This window comes from Biomphalaria glabrata, chromosome 1 (genome assembly GCF_947242115.1).
Source record: "Biomphalaria glabrata chromosome 1, xgBioGlab47.1, whole genome shotgun sequence".
Taxonomy (NCBI): Eukaryota; Metazoa; Mollusca; class Gastropoda; family Planorbidae; genus Biomphalaria; species Biomphalaria glabrata.
In genome coordinates, this window is record NC_074711.1 from 6,686,986 (window position 1) to 6,706,942 (window position 19,957).

General features: G+C 36.1%; 2 protein-coding genes across 5 annotated transcripts in view; one reads left to right on the plus strand and one right to left on the minus strand.

Annotated features, from left to right (window-relative positions):
• The window catches only part of LOC106070697 (adhesion G-protein coupled receptor G2-like), a 32,029-nt gene extending 28,469 nt beyond the window's left edge, over nt 1-3,560 (plus strand). For all 4 annotated transcript variants that reach the window (XM_056018865.1, XM_056018866.1, XM_056018873.1 and 1 more), the window contains 2 exons: nt 564-675; nt 2,668-3,560. In XM_056018865.1, the coding sequence (XP_055874840.1) occupies nt 564-675; nt 2,668-2,732 (177 nt within the window). In that variant the 3' untranslated portion in view covers nt 2,733-3,560. The remainder of the gene's footprint in view (nt 1-563; nt 676-2,667) is intronic.
• Nucleotides 3,561-5,646: 2,086 nt separating this feature from the next.
• The window catches only part of LOC106070696 (uncharacterized), a 55,985-nt gene continuing 41,674 nt past the window's right edge, over nt 5,647-19,957 (minus strand). The window contains exons 2-4 of the mRNA XM_056018885.1: nt 12,570-12,746; nt 11,151-11,731; nt 5,647-5,888 (exon numbers count right to left, since the gene is read on the minus strand). Coding sequence (XP_055874860.1) covers nt 5,885-5,888; nt 11,151-11,731; nt 12,570-12,683 — 699 coding nt within the window. The 5' untranslated portion in view covers nt 12,684-12,746 and the 3' untranslated portion in view covers nt 5,647-5,884. The remainder of the gene's footprint in view (nt 5,889-11,150; nt 11,732-12,569; nt 12,747-19,957) is intronic.

The following is a 19,957-nucleotide window of genomic DNA, read 5'->3' on the forward strand; positions in this document are numbered from 1 at the left end:
TTTTCTTCTCTCCCCTGCTTTCCTTCTTTTTAGGTAATGAAAGCCAGTTTACTTATATTATACTTTCTAGATTGGGCCATTTCAGCAAATCTTTTTTTATGCTATTTTATTTTAAATACCTGCATATATGTTTGTCTCTAATTTTATATCATTGACCACAGAAACGATCCTTTAAAGTGATTTCTATCAATTATTAAATTTTCATGATAAAATTTGCAATTTTTTTTTAAAGCAATCGTATTTACTCACTATACATCTCCTCATTTTTTATTATACAATAATATGAATGATTATAAAAGATAATTTTACAAGCTGTGATATTTTAGTGTTTTTGTACTCATTTTGTTGCAAGACTTTATATATCAAACGCTAAAAATGAATAACTCAACTTTTGTTGCAAATACATGACAACATTGAATTAATGAATTTTAATGATTGATGTTCATTTAGCAATGCTATGGCAGCATTTTATTGTTTGAAAACAAACATCTTCTGTCTTATAGACTTCTAGGTCTCATCTCTTTAGTAAGTAACTGAGGATTTCTTTGTTACTCTAATATCAGGATTCTAGATCATCTTCTGGTGGAGGTATCACTGTCAGTGAACGTTGGACGTCTATGACCAAAAGTAGAAACAGAATTGAGCCATCAATATCTAATAAGGAAACATTGCCAGGTTTTTAGTGCTCATTTTTTTTATCTGTGTTTTACATATAGTTCAAAAACACATTTACAATTTTATATAATTTTTCTTTTATATAATCCATCTAGTTTATTCCAAAACTAATAGTAAACCATAAAGTTACTATATTGCAATAAATTTTCCGCACAAATCCTTTAAAATTTTAAGCATTTCTAAATTAAAACACATGATTTCATGACTTCATTTCAAGGTTATCAAAAGGGTTTAAACTGCTTTAAAAAAAAAGACCTTTAACTCTTTCTCTGTGTAATTATTTTCCACGTTCTGATGGAATCATTCTTATCTTATCTTCTTATCTTATATAATACAGACGTTACTTCAAAAAAGAAGATGATAAGGTCCTATGCGTCATGCATTTAGTCATGCATATTAACCAATGACTTAAATTAGCAATTCATTCATTTTGCTCATTTGTGTTTCACTACCCTGATATGATTAAACTTCAATAACTTTTTTGTATGTAATTAGGAAATGTTATATTAGGTATATAGTTATTGAAGAATGCATGCTTTTTTATATAACACAAATTAAAATCATTAAAACCAAAATTAATTTATTTTAATGTGTTTAATGCAACATTGGTGTCGTCAGATAGGAGAGAAAGAGTTAAGAAGTACATTAAGAATAAGTTAAATAAAAAAATTAAATTCTTATTAATAAGTACATAATTTTAATTATTAAACTAAAATACCAAATTTTCTTCTATTTAGCTTGCATCAGATAATTTAGAACAATATTAACTTTCTTACTTACTTACTTACTAACTTTCCTTGATCCTACCATTTTATATCAAGGAGGGATGTAATAAAGAATCTGGTGCAAGCTGCAATGGTACCTGAGAAGATCACATTAAATTTGCACTCTTGTTTAGCTTCAATGGGTCAGCTGGTAAAGTAATGTAGGCTCTAATAGTGAATAGTCTTCCATTTTAACGGGGAGCTCCAACTCATATAAATAATCTATTCTACTGATTTAGTGTAGTGTATGTTCCCTAATGTTATTCTTTTTAAATTGTAAAATGTTTGTAAAATGTTTTACATGTTTCGGATGTTTCTTCAGAGTTGAAGATAATTACTTCCTAGTTCAAACCTCCCGCAGGACGACGGGGGATAGGAGCGGGCAGGGTTTGAACCCTGGACCATCGATAAATCTGAACAACAGTCCAGCGCGCAAACTGCACGACCAGGCAGTAAATTAATTTACTTTGCTGTCAAATACTGTTCTTTTTAATTTTTTGAAATTAGAATAATATATATATATATATATATATATATATATATATATATATATATATATATATAATTGCAATTCTCTAAATACAAAAATCATTATTAGCATTCTGTTGTGGTTCTTTAGGAACATATCTGTAAAGTCAGGATAACATTTGTAATAAGCACAGTTACCTCTCTTAGTTCTTTTCTCAGTTAATTTCTGAGTTTAGACATAATAATAGTAATAATAATCAAACATCAATCATTTTACTTAGTTTAACAAATATTTTACAGTTTTTAGTTCATTGTTGAAGAGTAATTGTCTATTGCTCTCCTGCCTTATCAATGTTTGGCTGAAATTTAACATTTTTATCATAAAGTGCATATTTTGACAAGGAAATTTTTCTATTTTCTGATTCTATTTTGTTTGTCAACTTTCATCTGTGCAACAGAAACTGATCATTTCTTTAAGAAAATGTAAACATTCTTCAAAAAATTCTAGTTTAGATTAATATAGGGGTGAGCAAACTGCAATCCACGCGCTTAGGTGACCCTCTATTAATGCCTGTCTGCCCACCCCTGGGTTAGCATGATTATCATTATGGAAAATATATATGTTGTAGATGAGGTGAGTAAATGTGAGATATTTCATCAATCACAAAAACATAACTTTTGTTTCTTGATCTAAAATTCTATGTCTCAACAATCATGTTACTTTGTTACTTAGAAAGTCTTTGTATTTATCTAATTTCAGATATTTTGTCCCAAGATGAAACATTCAAATCTCAAGGACTGAACTGGAAAACTAATTTACTCTGAGTGTAGTGCTCTCCCTTGAGTTAGTTCATCATGGTTTATACAATTGTTTGATGTATGTTTTGCAATATTTATTTTCTATGGAGGTTTACATTTGTTTATGTTTGATATGTTTTACTTAGTATGTGTATTCAGTTCATTGTTTCAGTATTGTAATCCACTCAAACATAATGCTGTATAATACATGTCTAAAATCTTTTCAAAATCTGATTTCTGTCTCTCCACAACATCAAAGTGACAAGGTTCTTTGTGTATAGCAAGGTCTCGAGTTGCTTCAATGATACTATCTTTGCCATTGAGATAAATTTATGACTGACACAAAAGGGGAGACAATTTACCAAATTAAAAATAAAAAGATTTTACACATTTATTTTTTAAATCACAATTTAAAATACTAAAGTTTCAGTTAATCTCAAATCACATAGAATGAAGCTATTTCTATTTTTTCTAGAATTTAGTAGCTATAAAAGTGACCTAATTCAAACTAATACATTTGCTATTAAAATAAACATAGCTATAGATATTTAGCTAATGAAATATGGCTTCTAAAATTCATTTTCAATTGTTTAATCTGCAGAGGTTAGTGTCACTATTTATATAGTAATAATTTATTTTATTTCTAAATATTCTTTAATCATCTTCATTTTAAAGAATTACAAGTACACTTTAGTCAAACTAAATGTTTTAAAAGTTCTTGTAATTTACTAAACAAAAGACAGGCATATTTAGTATTCATCGTCAATGTACCTAGGGCAGGCTAGAGAATAGCCTCCTGCCCATTGTAAAAAAAAAAATATTAAAAAATTGACACAAGTGTATTCACTTACGATTAGTCTTCGTTGTGTGCATTGAAATTGTATTTGTAGTTCACACTAAAGAATATATATTTTATAATACAGAAAGAGTGTTCAACATTTTGAATTTAAAAAAAAAATGATTTTATTTAAAATCTCTTACTTTGTATTATCTTTAATTTCTTATATAAAAAAAGTAAAGTTCCCATGATGATATTAAGTTCATTTGTTTCTGTGGCCCAAAGTTAATGAGGGTGTCATGTATCCAGCACAACAATCAAACACCTTTAATATATATAATATCAGGTACTGATTAGATCTGGTTGGATTCATAAGTCCTGAAATAAAAAATCCCAGGATTTGAACCCGGGACCCCTTGGTTTTGAAGCCAAGAGCTTTACCATTCAGCCAACGTGTTTCCTAAATCTTCTTAAAAGCTATTTGTAGCCTTTTGTAGCAATAAACAATTTTTTATTTGCATTGACCAGATATCTTCTCAAAACACTTTTTGTCTAACCACTTCATACAAACTGGCTTTAAATTATGCTCCATTGCACTTACCTAAATATCAAATGTGACTGTCACTTCAAAGAGTGTGCTCTGCCTGTTTTGTGTACCGCATTGTTACTGTATCAGTAACTTGATATACTGGCAGAACTGGGAGACCTGCTGTTACACACCCTGGCTTTTTGTTTTGTTTTTGTTTGTTTTTTAATCAATGAATATTAAATATGTCCTTAGGTTTAGTAGTTCAGTTCAGTTATCTAGATAAAGCGAGGTTACATGTACCTTTGGACAATACACTGAATGAACAGTAGATGAAAAGGCTTTTTGGTAAAACAGAGAGAGTAAGTTAACGCCTTTGTTAAAGAAAAACTAGGCCTACTATTCTGGGGTCATCTGGGACAACAATCAATATTATTGAACTTAAGAAGGTAAGTGGCTCCATTGCTGGTGACTTTAGCTCAGGCATGTGGAAAGGTAAATTGGAAGCAGTGGCGTAGCAAAGATGAGGAGGGGTGAGAGAATTTGAAAATCCCACTTGAGGGGGGCTCCCAAAGGAGTGTTCGAAAATATTTTTTTTACATTAAATATTTCGCCATTATCTCATGTCATGATATCGAATGTCAAAATGCAGGGGCCCCCAAAGAGGTCAAGCCCCCCCCCCCCCCAAAAAAAAAAGATGGATAATTCCTAGCTACGCCACTGTTTGGAAGATAAATGTGAAGACTAGATGCGTTCATTTTCCAGGATCTAGATTTAGGAAATGAATTTTCCAGGGAACTACAGGTGTTGTGATGCGCACGCACCGTCCAGTCGCCTTAACATTTTCAATATGTCAGATTTTAATCAAACGTTGGATCAACACCGGGATGATTTTAAATACCAAATTAGCAACCACTGCCGCTCGGAGCATTAATATTTGGCACCACACTCAAACATTGAATGCGCTGAGGCTGAGTGGTAAAGCGTTTGGCTATCGAACCGAGGGGTCGCGGGTTTGAATCCTGGTGAGTACTGAGATTTTTAATTTCGGGATCTTTAGAACACCTTTGAGTCCACCATGCTCTAAAGGTTGCCTGACACTAGTTGGGGAAAAAGTAAAGGAGGTTGGTCGTTAAATTGCAGCTTAAAATGAATCACATAGGAAAGACTCCAATCAAAAAGATGTTGGCCTAATGGTAACATTTGTTCACTTCAAATCTTATCTTCTTATCTTATATAATACAGACGATACTTCAAAAAAGAAGATGATTACGTCCTACGCGTCATGCATTTAGTCATGCATATTAACCAATTACTTAAATTCTGCCAAGTCACCGGTTTTCCTGGCTAGCTCAGGCAACCCATTCCATGCTCTAATAGCACTAGGGAAGAAGGAGTATTTGTACAAATTTGTCCTAGCATATGGGGCGAGGAATGTGCCTTTATCTTTGTGTCTTTCTGTAATGTTTCAGTGCAATTAAAATCTTAATAGCAAATTACTTTTGCTTTTTATATCATCTTCCACCTGATGATTAAACAAGTGTGAGAGAACTGTAGGAGTCTAAAAAAAAACAGACGCTCTTTTGTATTTCATTGTGAACATAATGACTAAACATAATAAGGAGAAAAAAATATACTAAAGATTAAAATGTTTATTTAACATTGGTTTAATGTTAATAATTCAATATATACTACAGAAGCTGTTGGGAGGGGGCAGTTAATAAAAAAAAAAGAAAGAATAAATGGCCAAAGTTTGTATTTAGGATTTGATTTTGTCAACTTTGTAAAAAAAAATCTGTTTGAAGTCTGTCTGCTCTAATGGCTGTTCCGGTCATACATAACTCCCAAACTCTCTAGCCGTTGGACGAGGGCCGCTCACCTGGAGAATAAAAATAAATAAGAATAATTGACTGATATTTGGATAGAGGACATTATAATTCACTGCAGACTCTACTAGCAGTACTTTTGTATTTATAATTCACTGCAGACTCTACTAGCAGTACTTTTGTATTTGTAATTCACTGCAGACTCTACTAGCAGTACTTTTGTATTTGTAATTCACTGCAGACTCCACTAGCGAAAAATACTTAAGATTGGGCATACAGAGGAAAAAGTTACTATTTCAAATGAGATGTATATTGTTTGGTATATTCTGATTATCAAATAAACATGGTGGCAACAAGGTTAAACCTAATAAAATATGGCAGTGTTTCTCAATCTTTTACTAATGACGCGCCTATACCAAAAACAAAAAGCAAAATACAAAAATACTTTAAAAAAAAATACAACTTCTATTGAGTGAATAGAAAACACCTTCCAATTGCTACCACATTTCTCAATATTGCAAGGTTTATCTCCCTGTTTATAGAAAACACAATTAATTAATTACCACTGATTGATTAACTAATTGGTTGTTTTTAGTGTGTTGTTATCCACAATGAGTAGTGAAGTGAAATAGCAACTTGATCCAATAATAGAAAGTGGGAAAAAAAAAACTTGTCAAAGAATCCACCGAGACAGACAGACAGACAGACATAGTCCTCCTCCCTTAGCCAACTAGAGTGTCTGGGAAGCGCTGTGACTGTTTGCTTTACATTGGTGAAACACAAAATGTGACATCACTTAGATTGCCGATAAGAGTCCGGAATGACTGGGAACGTCCCGTTTCGGATTAAAGAATAATTCGGATTAAGCAAAATTACTAAAATAAACATAATTATGAAATACAATATGTAATTACATAAACTGGTACAGGATACAGTGATAAGCACAGTTTGTTTTATGTCATTCTACCTAAAACTAGCAAAGCCTGTGAATAAAATGCGTGACAAGAGAGAGAAATGTTTCTTATACAGTAGTCAATGTAGTTTTCTGTATCACTATATCACATTTTAAAATGCAAGTGCCAGTATCGTATTGCTGCGTAATTTATTGCACATCCCTGAATAACATAACTTTTTTTTCCACGAATTTCCAAGCATATGTCATTCATCAAAACATTATTCTAGATGACCTACTTAAGGTACGTGATACAGAACTATATCAAAATGTCGTAATTTCGGTTTCGGATTTACCGGAGTTTTCGATTACCGAGGCTCAGATTATCGGGACTCCACTGTATATACAATTACTACTAGTCAATTTAAACGCATTGATGCCTGCTTCCCCCACATGGATTTGCATCCCCCATTCCCCCCCCCCCCCTTTTCTCTAAATAGTGAATGAATGTAATGTTTATTCACTGAATTTTGTTCCGGAAACGAAGTTGTGGAAGTTTCTTTTTATACATCTGTTATTTACAAATGTTTTGTTTGCCGACTCGTTATGGAAAAGAAAGCGTGGGTTATATCTCTATAGGTCTACCTAATGGAATATTTTGTTACGCGTGCGTGAGTAAAATCTGCAAACGTATTGGGTATGTTAATGATGTTACAAGATGATGAGTAAAGGTCAAGGTTGAGGTACATTCGTGCAGCTGATTTCTTCTACACATTTTTTTTTAGTTTATTTGACTATTAGATTTTCGTCGCTAGACGTAAAAGTCTTGATTCATTGATTCTAGTTGGCAGAGCATGATCTTCAGTCACGGCTTGTTGAAGATAATTTGTTATAGTTATACTCGTAGACCTGCTCTAACACTTATTAGCAAATATTGTAGCAATCATTCGTCACGCGTCAGGTGATCACTGCTTAGTTCGTCTGCATTCCAGTTTTTCCCGACTCCGTATTTTTATAAACATGCTTAGGTGTTTGGAAGACGTTTAATATTTCAGAACCACTTACCTCCCTTGTGTGTGTTTTGTCTTCTGTCCTGAAGGCTTTCTAAATTTAGTGATTTTACTAAAGGTGTTACTCTAGTCAAATGTGAATATTCGTTTGTTATGAATCTGACTGCTCTATTTTGTGTCTGTTCCAGTTTCTTAATGTTTTCTTGAGTTGAGGGGTCCCAAACGGAGGATGCATATTCTATTATTGGCCTAACCAAGGTTAAGTAACTAAAACAACCAGTGCTGAATTTACCTCTAGTCAACATAAGCAGGACCCCACTTTGTTGGAGGTCCCAAAACGGATCTGTGACGTGGCAACGAGCTATTGGTCTCCACGGCCCACACGTTGTGACGTTGCAGGCCAGTGTTCAGACCTTCTATGGCTATTGGTCTCGGAGAATACTTAGTGAAAATTATATCAGAGACATCTCCTAACCTATATGTAGAGATAAGATTTTATATTTCTAACACTAAGACTGCTTTATTGATCCTTATGGAAACTTGTTGTGATTACAAGGACTCTTTTCTCGTGTAAAGACAACACAATAGAATCATACACATAAATACAAAGACATAATATAAAGAGTTCATTCAGCGACTACACACAGGCATCTTTGTTCTTTTCATAACACATAGGCTATATAAGTAAAGCGGACTAATTCAACTTATATAACCTTATCTGTCAAGTAAAATTTCTTTCCCTTGTTCGAGATACCAAACAAAATATTTTATTACCAATAGTTAATTAACAACCAATTGGTTAATTTTTTAAAATTGATTCTTGTGTTTTCAGGTAAAAGAAATAATAGCGCAAAATTTCAGCTTGATCCGAGATTGGGTGTGGGAGAAATAGCGTGTAAAAACATTTTACCAGACAGTCAGAGAGAGAGAAGAGAGAGTCGTATGTCGAAAGAGACATAAACACAAAAGTAATCAAGACAAATAAAGTAATCTAAAAGAATCTTTTGTCACAGTGCAAATGAATTTGTTTTCTAACAGTTGTTCGCAATCACATATTATTCAATGCCTTTTTGTTTGAAAATTTACTAGAATGTTGATTTCTATGTAAACAGAATACATGTATTTTGTATGTAATTCTTGTAGAGTCCAGTGTGATTATCTTCGATTCGGTTCAGCTTTTATAGCAGCAGATTTCGAAATGTTTTCTTCTGCCACTAAAGAGATTACTGGCATATGTGATACTTCTCAACTCTTAACTGTTGGTATTTACTTGCTGTACAGACAGACATTTTGAAATCCTGGAAGATTTAGTGGCTTAGAGGGCAATGTGAGCACCACTTGCGAAGACAAGGTTACAGACGTTTCAACCATCGTATAGAACCTTTTTCTTTCGTGGGAAAAATTAATGGGAGTGACTGTTTACTTCATTGTTCCTATTATTATGTTGGAGCGTTTAGCTGACTAGACCAATATATGAGATGAACTTTGCAGTGATTTCAAAATCAGAGAGCTCTCCATATAATTTTTTTCTATAGGGGTGTTTTGGGGCCAATGTCTTGTTCGGGCCTCTTGGTAAAGAATGCAGTTTTGAAGGACATGGTCAGCATTCTCTGGTGACACTCCACATTGTGCAGATTTCCTTGTTCCAATTTTGAGCTTCCAGAACATATGTTGTCTCAATCTGTTGTGTCCGGTTCTGAGGCGAAAGATTAGACGTTGAACTTATCAGGATAGCTTATAATAGGCGTCTCTTTCTTGTGATTCGGATGAAAGCTTGTCAATTTCTCAATTATTCTATTCAGTATTAATTTCTTTATTTCTTCTTGATAGAGTGCAATTTTGATAGCGCAGGAAGCATGGTTGAAGTCAAACGGTACCCAGCCTCTGTAACTCCTTTTCATTTTTCATCAAGAAAATCTCTTTGGTGAGATGTTAAATCTGGACCACGTGATAATCACTGTGCATGGGGGGAGGTGCGCGGTGGCTGAGTGGTTAAGCGCTTGACTTCCAAACCTGAGGTCCTGGTTTCGAATCTCATTGAAGGTGGGATCTTGAATTTCGTGATTTTTAGGGCGCCCCTGAGTCCACCTAAGTCTAATGGGTACCTGAATTTAAATGGGAGAAGTAAAGGCGTTGGCCAAAGAAACAGATGACCTTAACATCATCTGCCCTATAGATCGCTAGGTCTGAAAGGGGAGCTTGACTTTTTTAAAATTGTAAATTGGATTGAATCACAGAACTTTCAAAGTTTTTCTGACAGAAATATCAAAATATGAAGATGTTCTGTTTCGCAGTGAATTGTGGCTGGTTGAGCCGAAGAAATGTACTAAAACCTTGGGCGGAAGGGGGGGGGGAGGGCTAGCATGACGGAGAAATCAAAGGTGCTTGAAAGTTGCCTCAACCGATCGATCGATGGTTGTGGGATATGACGATTTTAATGCGACTTCACGTTACATCTGGTAAGATTTCACATGTGGTTCCAGCTAAAAAAAAAGGGTTAAATGCAAAGGGTTAGGGTTATGAACAGTACGGGGGGAGGGAGGGAGGGGTAACAGTCCATTACTCGTTAAATAAATCCGAAATATTTCTTTCCTCTGCTTGGTGAATTTTTTTTAGAGTTTGATATAGATTTTTTTTCATTTTCATTAAGTCCATAAGTTAAAATTGCCAAAACCACACTGGAAAAAAAAAAGGCATATTTCATTGTCTCATAGCAAGACATGTCCAACTTGGTTCAGATCATAGGCCTAGTACGATATTTAAAAGTAAAGTTATCTCACTATCTCAATTACAACACACAACCCATGTTCACCGTTCCGCGTCCAGACTGTACAACGCGGCCGAGAGGTCAAGGTTATCAAGAAATCGTATATTGTCTATGATCATCATGTTCATTAGTATATACCCTGCCCACTTCATGGATTATGAATTCATCGTCGCAAGTATAGGAGCATTTGCGAGTTGTCAGAACCAGATTGGCTTTAATGTTCGTCACAAAGAACGAAAACCTCGGATTTCTGAAAAAACGTAAATCTGAAATTGTTTTATAGTTGTCCGCCACATGGGGGACGTTTCTGGTGAAATGGTCTTTTTTTAAGGAATTTTTATAATTGAAATGGTCAGGCAACAATGCCATTGGGTAAGTTGTGCTGCACGCGAATTTTCAACTTGTTTTAAAAATAGTTTTTATGTATGTGCATACATTATGCACAAATTAATTGTAAAAAAAAAAAATATTTTAAGTTTTCTTTCTGTTTAGTCTTAGCCTTTGTCGCTACTATAAGCTTCATAATGGTGGTGAAATCCTATTTTTAATAACCCGTTTTTTTTTTAGATATAAGAATGACATACACAGAGCAGACACCAAAGTGGGTTCCCGTTAAGGGGGCTACTAACAATTTTAAGTTCCTCACCTGCCCATATTTTCTGCCAAAGCATCTGCATCTTCATCGAATCCTCCCGAATAGAAACGTTTGCCGAGTGAGTCCGTCTGGTCACTGTCCAACTGTTTTAGTCTCTCCAAGAGGCCCACTCTAGGTGCAACGTTTTGACAGCCGCCCAGGCTATTACATAACTGTCTATTCAGCTTCAGACTCGAAAGCTCGTCGTCTGAAAATTTCAGCTGCCCGATCAGGGCGTCGTCCCCATACGAGACTTCCCCAGACCTCTTCCCGCTGTTGGAACAACCATGCATGTTGCAGAACGGCCTCTTGGATAATTGCTCGCTTAGAAATCGCTTGCCGAAGGTTTTTTTCAGTCTTCGCCGACGCCCCCTGAACTTGCCTCCGCATCCAGTGAAACTGTTGCAGAAGACTCTTTTTTGTTTTTCAAACCCACCGTCTGTGGTTGGGGCGCTGTCTAGGGCTCTGTTGCTTTCCAGATCTGGGCTCGGGGAGAAAAGGTCTAGCATGGAGGTTTTGAGATGTTGTAGCCTTGGCGGGCTTTGATCGTCTGCAAGACTGTGAACGTTTTCGGTACTTGTCAGAGGGAACTGCTGTACAATAGATCAACAGAGTTTGATTGAAGAATAGAATGAAATGTATTTCAAATTACTGAAATATATCAAATGTTAAAGATATTTTGTAAAATAACGACTTAAATAAGATAAGATAAGATAATTTTATTGATCCAATCAAATGGAAATTCAGTTTTACTACAATTGACAACATCAAAGACGATGTTGTCATAATTAAAATGTTGGATTAAAAAATAAAATATACGCTCTAATTGCGGCCACAATACAATGCTAATTTGTTGATCTATAGCTAGCACTTAAAATGGCTCATTTTTTCCCGGGAGGGGGGGGAGAGAATAGATTCAAACCAGGGACTTTTTTCCCTTCTCTGGATCTGCCAAAGCTTTTCTTGGGCGTAGATAAGTGTTGCGCTTGACTGCACAACAAGGAATCTCATAGTCCTAATATAATCCAGGTCCAGATTTAAGTAACTGAGGCACTGCCTGGGCAGGATTTTTGACGAGGCCCTAACACTCATTTAAATGCTTCAATACAAAAGCACTTAAGTAATATTCATTAGTTGATCCAAAAGCATGCCTTATCTTTTGAAGTTAAAATATAGTGTGGTCTACTATTCGGATATTGTTTCATTTAATTGTATATTTTTGGTTTGTGGATCTTACCTAAGGGTGACGCCCCCAATAGGCCAAACAGTCAGAACTGCGTCTCCATTATAACAATGTTAAGAGAAACACATAAGCTATAGTTTGACAAAATACTCTTCAACGATTTTCCACCGTCCTATGCGTACAAAAAGGTCAGTCAAACCGCCCACTTGACCTCCTTACTGACATAGATTACTCAACACTTTACTTACGTTCAAATATTGACTTGGTTTCTCCGCGTGTACGGACACTGTGCACATAGTCAAAGATAACCACGTGACTAGCTTCAACCAATCTAAAGTTGTGGAGACATGTTCGTAAGTCATGATTAAGCAATGAATAGATGGCTCTCTGTATACACTGTGACGAAATGCAACTGTAGCTTGTATCTGTAAAATAATCAAAGTTATTTTCTTCATGAGTAACATCAGGTAACCGAGCCTCGCTCGGATGAATTATTTGTTAAGGAAGGATATATAGGCCCTACCTGAAGTCATTTTGGGAATATTGTTGTAATTACGAAAATGAACGATCGGGTAAAGACTATCAATCCGAAGAGTTGCTTTTTCGTTCTGTCAGTTCTCAATGTATTTATACATGGCGATTAGAATAGAATGTCCCCCCAACAGTAGGCCTATAGAAAACCACAGCTCACGTCTTAACGTTTTACATTGCTTCTTTCGCGTAAAACTATTGGGCTATTATAGGCTTGGAAGAAAGCAGTGTAACTTCCAAAAATTGTTACTTTCTGACATTTAATATTGCAATTAATATATTCATTATGGCTCTGAGACATGGACACTTTACAGAAAACAACTAAGACTTCTTGAGTGCTTTCACCAAAGATGCTTGCTCTCCATCATGGACATACGGTGGCAGGACCACACTACAAACAGCGATGTCCTTGCCAACGCCGGTATGGACAGTATAGAGGGACTTCTTATGGTCCGACAGTTGCACTGGGTAGGGCACGTATCCCGTATGGGAGACGAACGTATGCCAAAGGCAGTCTTTTTGGGTGATCTAAAAGGTGGTCGACGTAACAGAGGCGCCCCACGAAAACGCTTCAAAGACCAGCTTAGGCGTCAACTTTCCTTGGCTGACATAGAAGAGAGCACCTGGTTATATGCGGCCTCCGAACGAGACAGCTGGAGGTCACTCACGAAGGCCGCGGGATAAACATGTGAGACTAAAAGAAAATCTGCTGCCGAGGACAAACGCAGACGGCGAAAAGAAAATCTAAATCGACCACCTGCGGACAATGGTTATGCTTGGCCTAGATGTGGCAAAATATGTAGGTCACAGCTGGGGCTGCGCAACCACGGGAAATACTGCATTCCTTACTAATTTTTTATTTACTGAGAAACTTGCTGTTCTTGTGAAATCATGTTTCTTTTGTTTTCTTTATTCAATAAGAATCCCCCCGGTCTGTCATTTAGCCTTGCGCTTCATATTTTTGAAGTAAATGTTAGTTGTTTCTCATTTCGTCAATTAGACAAACCACGTAACCAAGTCAACAAATGGCGTTAATGCCTAGTGTTGTTTTTAGTAAGTCATGTCTGAAAGACTACAAAGCTCCCTTCCCGCCTCACAGGAAATTTTCCCAATCAATGTATGTGTGTGGGTTTGGGACATAATTTACTGGGATGACATTGTCAGCTATACACCGTCCAATGACATCCTGCTACTAGCTACAATGCGGTGTGTGCCTTTTTTTATTTGTTCTTTTGTTCAGCTCATAATTAAATCATTTCTGGTGGCTAGAGGTTCTCAGTATAAATAGCCTACAATCCTACCCCCCTTGAACACAGTAGTTGTGGTTCAATAACTAGAGCTGATAAACAAAACAAGGCTGTCAGCGCAGGAGTTTTAACATCATCAGGGCCGGTCTTAGGCTACTGCAACCTATGCGGTCGCAGTGGGCCCCGCGCTTTCATATGCCCCGCGCTAATTCTAAAGAATGAATACAATGCAAAGTCGAATTTATTTTCTAATACAAAATCTTAATTTTCACTTATTATCCTTATTCCCAACCCAGACTAGGCCCCGAGCAATTAGTTTCGCATAGGGCCCCGCAATTGTTAGGACCGGCCCTGAACATCATTTTAACATTATTTCAATATTTTACCGTTTTTTTTTATGTAAAATGCTTAAAATGTTTCCGATGTTCCTTCATATTTGAACGTAATCTACATCATAGTTCAAACCTCCCGCAGGACGACGGAGGATGGCAGCAGGAAGGGTATGAACTCGGCATCATCGAGAAGTCCGAACGACAGTCCAGCGCGCATTATAGTCCGTCCATCGTGGTTCGATGATGACCACTTTTGTCATCCAGGGACCTGAGGGCTTTTCACTGGGGTTTTGTGCCTACTAGTGTGGCTGGTGAGACCTATGTGAGCCCGGAATGTTCGGCTGCACACTTGGCAGGTTAATCCAGCTGGAGATAGTGTCAATGGCCAGCGCGCATACCGCAAGACCAGACACCCTAGATTTAGTTTCTTAGCTTCTATTGTTGTCAACTTAATGTTTTTGTGATTGTGTGTTTAATCCTGTAGAAACGATAATGATGATGATGGTGGTGGTGACGACATTGGCGTAGATAGAGATAATAATATTGATGCGGTGATGATAACATTGGTGATTATGACGACGCTGGTGATGATTATTATGATGGTGATGAAAATGATGATGATAAATACGATGGTGATAATGATGAATGATTTTCTGTTTAAAGTCCAAGGAACATTTTAATTTTTCTCATTTATAAACCAAGAAAACGTATCCATGCTTATACCAACCCATAGCTACTAATCAGTGTTCAAACGATAAATAAATCTTATGATGTTTGGAAATTAAATTATAATGTATTCAGTACAGAATGAATCACAATAGGACGTATGTCTGAACTATATTTTGTTCAAGTGAAATAAGTGAGCGCTATTGTACCTAGACTGGAAAACGGACACACACAAAAACAAATTCTTATCCGATAGATTTATATTTATGTATGTAGCTCTTTTTCAAGCTGTATGGAAAGTCGCCCCGAATCTAGGAAAGTCGCTCTTTTCTGTCGTAAAAAAAGTAATGCTCTTTAGTTCTCTAAATTTAGAAATAATGCAATACCATTTTGCGATTTTGTTTTATAGAATGAGCTATTAATCACAGAACTGTATATTCACGCAAATCCCTTGAAATAAAGCCATTTCCTTTTAGTTTCCGTTGAGATAATTCACGTCTGTTGACTTAAATCTTCTTATGTACATTTAGATTGTAATGAGGCCGTTTTGGGGAAATAACAAACATTAAATACAAAGGTTAAATAGAAAGCTTGCACATTTTCGTGCTCTAATTGGTGGTGCGTATGTAGAGTGGTGTGTACGTTGAGTGGTGTGTATGTTGAGTGGTGTGTACGTTGAGTGGTGAATGAGTGTTTTTTTTAATGGAAACATCAGTAAGGGAGAAAAAGCCGGGTAAAGAGATGTACCTTCAAAATAGCGTGAACATTTATGGTTTTATCTAAATACAATAAAAGTAAAAGACAAACCAGCAGTTGTGTGTCTACACTGCGTGTTATATTTAGTAAGAATGAGTCTCATGTCTTAGCGCTATGTATTTATGTATTTTACTTGGTTCACAACTTGTTGGTTCAGTGTTGACAATGATTCTCAAACCATTTTGTCTCATGTTCCAATTTCTTTGACCTTTCATCTTAGGACTATCCTTCTTTAAAAACTTTTTTTTTTTTCAACTAAGCCTGTCTAAGCCTACACTGAAATTTTGAAAAATGTCTTTGATAAATTCATGTTATGTTTAGGGATAAATTGGTAATAATGCTAATAATGATATTGAAAGTTGCTTAGCTGTTCAAGACACAACGTAAGTAATAAGTAAGTTCAATTTTCATATTTTTTATCCATCCCAAGTGGAAGAATAAGTAAGGGTCTTGGTAAATATATATATAATGGATTGCATTGTTTACAAAAGATGTTTAGCGATAGTATATTTTATTAGGGTTAGACATACATTTTTGTTTTTTGTTGGTATTAATAAGAGTTATTGATGACATATATTGATGAGAAAGGAGGAGGGTTTGGCGTGGGGCTAACGACCCCACCCTGTAAAACCACTATTGCGACAGAAACGGCAAACTTGACACATAAAGAAAACTATACATGCGGCGAGGGCGGCAAAACCCTGATGACGTTGTTGGATCAAAGCCAACTGGAAGTCCAATACCCCATACATGGCAAGCCTTTACACCAGGTGGGAGGAGGCTTCAGACATTGCCAGTAACAGATCTTTGTGGAGACAGCTTGCCGCCCAATGCGCCGAACGGCGCGGGAGGACCAAAGTCTAAGTAAGTAAGTATTGATGACATGTATTGATGACATGTATTGTAAACGAAGATGAGGCCAAGTGAAATAAGAGAAAAAGTATTTGTCATGACTTGCAGTTGTTTGCTTCACATGCTTCGGATGTTACTTCAGACTTGAACATTATTCCATCGTAAGGCAAAGCTCCGGCAATGTGACGGGGGAATGTGTCGGGCAAGGTTCAAACCAGGGACCATCAAGATGACAGTACAGAGCGCATGCCACTCGACCAGGTAGGCATACAAGTCATGTTAAAACTGGAGAGTTCTTTTTAGGTTGAGATTTATAGAAAGAGTCGGGAAGAAGGAGTGTGTGCGTTTGACACTTCGAGGTGAGTCAATGTTTGATTTCTGTTATTTTTTTTTTTAATTTTGTATTTTAAAAAATAGGAGTTAACAATGTTGTACATAAGCTTACACTGTGGGACACTCTCAAGAGCTCCTTCAAGGAATGCGATATCGACATTCACGGCTGGGAAGCACTAGCTCTCGATCGCTTCTCATGGCGTGAAGCTGCGAGTCTCAGAGTCTCGAGATTTGAAGCAAGAGGAGTGGCCAGGGCGAAAGAGCGCCGAACCAACAAAAAGCTGAAAGAAGAAGCAGATTTATCTGCAACTGACCAAATCTACACATGCCTCGTAATCGGCCGGTTTTTTAAAGCGAGGATTGGACTTTACAGCCATCCTCGAGTCCACAGGTAATGAGAAATGTGCTCATCTTTGATCATGAAGTAGGAGCTATATACGTAAGCTTACTGTATCAAAAAAAAAAAAAAGAAAAGAAAGCAAACTAAAACTGTATGGCCATATCAAGAGCTGACAAAGATCTTTCTTCAGGGAACAGTACCAGCGAAAAGAACAAGAGAGTGATGGGGTTGACTTTTAAAGAGATTCTATTCAAGGAAAAGACAGAAATGGAGAAAGATGACTAATAGTCTCTAGGGAATTGGTGGACTGTATCTTGAACCCAAATGAGTATTACAACAATCATTCGTTTATAAGGTAGCTAATATTTATTTTATATATTTTGATTGCTAGGGCCTCCGATTACTGATTCGCTCAGGACTCGAAAAATTTCAGAAAAATGTGCGATATTTGAATCAAATCTCAAGTTTTGGTTTAGCTAAATCGTTCCTGAAGTACTCTCGTGTTATTAACTTTTGGACTGAGCTAGCAAATCGCTTGAAGGAATTAAAAACAATTTACAAGGAATCTCAAAAACTTGTGCTAAGATACTCAGCACTGAACAATATTGTACAAAGAATCCTTTCAATCGTGCAATCGTTGCTACGACGCTTTGTGGGCTTTGGTGACTTGCATCAAATTTGTATTTTATTTGGTGCTTCACACAGTGAAGGCGGATCTTGAAAATCCATGTAAAAAAAATATTTCCAATTACAGTCTGGGAATGCAAAATGGATAGGTTTAAAGCTGTTGATTTCAAACAGCAGTAGTGCACCATGCATTGATGGAAGTGGCTGAAATTTCAACGATCTAAAAGCAAGGACAAAAGCAACTGGATTGGTGAAACGTTTTTTTTTTTTCTATTTTATTTTTCCATTTTCTGTTACTAAACTTACTTCAGCCATTTTGCAAAGATTTATTGGCTCAAATTAATATTATCAAATTAATGTAATCCAAAGACATGCAATTTGAAATCGCACTGGATGAATAAAAATAAAATGAAACAAAGTTGATATAAAAAAATACAAAATTGGTTTGAATCCTCTCAAATTTCAGCCAGAGAATGGACTCAAGAATTAGAAATGGAACCAGATGAAATCAAATTTCAACTGCCACAAGCTTTAGACGACGGAAGGTGCAGTTTAATTATGAAAGCACAGATGAATCATTTACAAACGAGTGGAATTATTTCTTAGATCGACCAGTTCTGTCGATGACTGCAAATTTCGAGAAAATTTAACGTCACTTTGTTTTTTATTTCTGCACAATATAAACATATTTGCATAATTTGACCATAACGATTTGATGAATTTGAATATAGTGCTCATTATCATCATGGTTTGAGTTCTGCTGTTCAAAAGTCGGTAAAGCCTTTAGTATAGCTCTGACTATTCCGATCGCTGTTGCAACGGTTGAAACGAATGTTTTCCAAAGTGGGAATTAATAATAATAATAATAATAATAAACTTTAATACAAACCGACTATAACGCAAAAATGTGTAAACAATCTGGCAATATATTTCGAAGGAAGATATTGCTCAAAAGCTACTCGAGGATTTGCATCCAAAAAAAAAAACATGCCAGATTTTTGTAGAACTTTTATAACATCTGCACAAATACATTTAAGAAACCTAAGGAACGCTAGTGAACTCAACAAGAATTTTTCTTTCTATAGGCTGTATTTCAGTTGTTGATTTAGAGATCATAAGAGTGGGGTTTTAATACATTAAGTTTTGTTAGCCTAGGGCCTCCAATAAAATAAGGCCGGCCCTGCCGGTGGAAATTTGAGACCAATAGCTCCGGTCTTACGTCACGACCTGTACTTGGCAACGAGCTATTGGTCTAAACTGCCAACAAGTTGCTACGTCACAGGTCAGTGATGAGGCCCTATGTAACGATTGGTCTTTCTTCAAGACGCAGCGGAAGTGGTTCGAACTTGGAACCATCTTGATGACATCCCTAAGCGCATTCCACACGACCAGACAGCTATCCAATTTATGTATTTAAAAAAAAAAAGACTAAGGTCTTGAAAATTGAAAAGATCTACATGACACAACTCAGCAACTTAGGAAGCACGACTAACTTTCACCATTGGCCAGGACCCAACAAAAACTAACAGCTACAGTTTTTTTTTTATGCAAATCTTCAAACAAAAAGAGTTCTCTGTGTTGTTATCAGCTTGTCTATCATATCGATACTAGAGGAGATCTCTTGTCACCATCAATTTTACATAGCTCACGTCGAGCGACAGAAAGTAGTGGATATCTGTTCAAGTCATAAACAGAATCGATTATTTCAACTTACAGAACAGTGGGATCGGGAAAAAATCGATATTAATGATGCGTCGCTATACCCGAAACATAAATTATTTATTTTGGTTGTATTTGTATTTTTTACACGTGACGTTTTGTGCAACGGACTTCTGAGGAAATATTTGTTGAATGCTTTAATTCATTGGTGGGCAAAACTACGACCCGCGGATCGTATGCGGCCCGAACAGGTACCACATTTTATTGGGTTGATGTTAATTATGTGCCCTTAG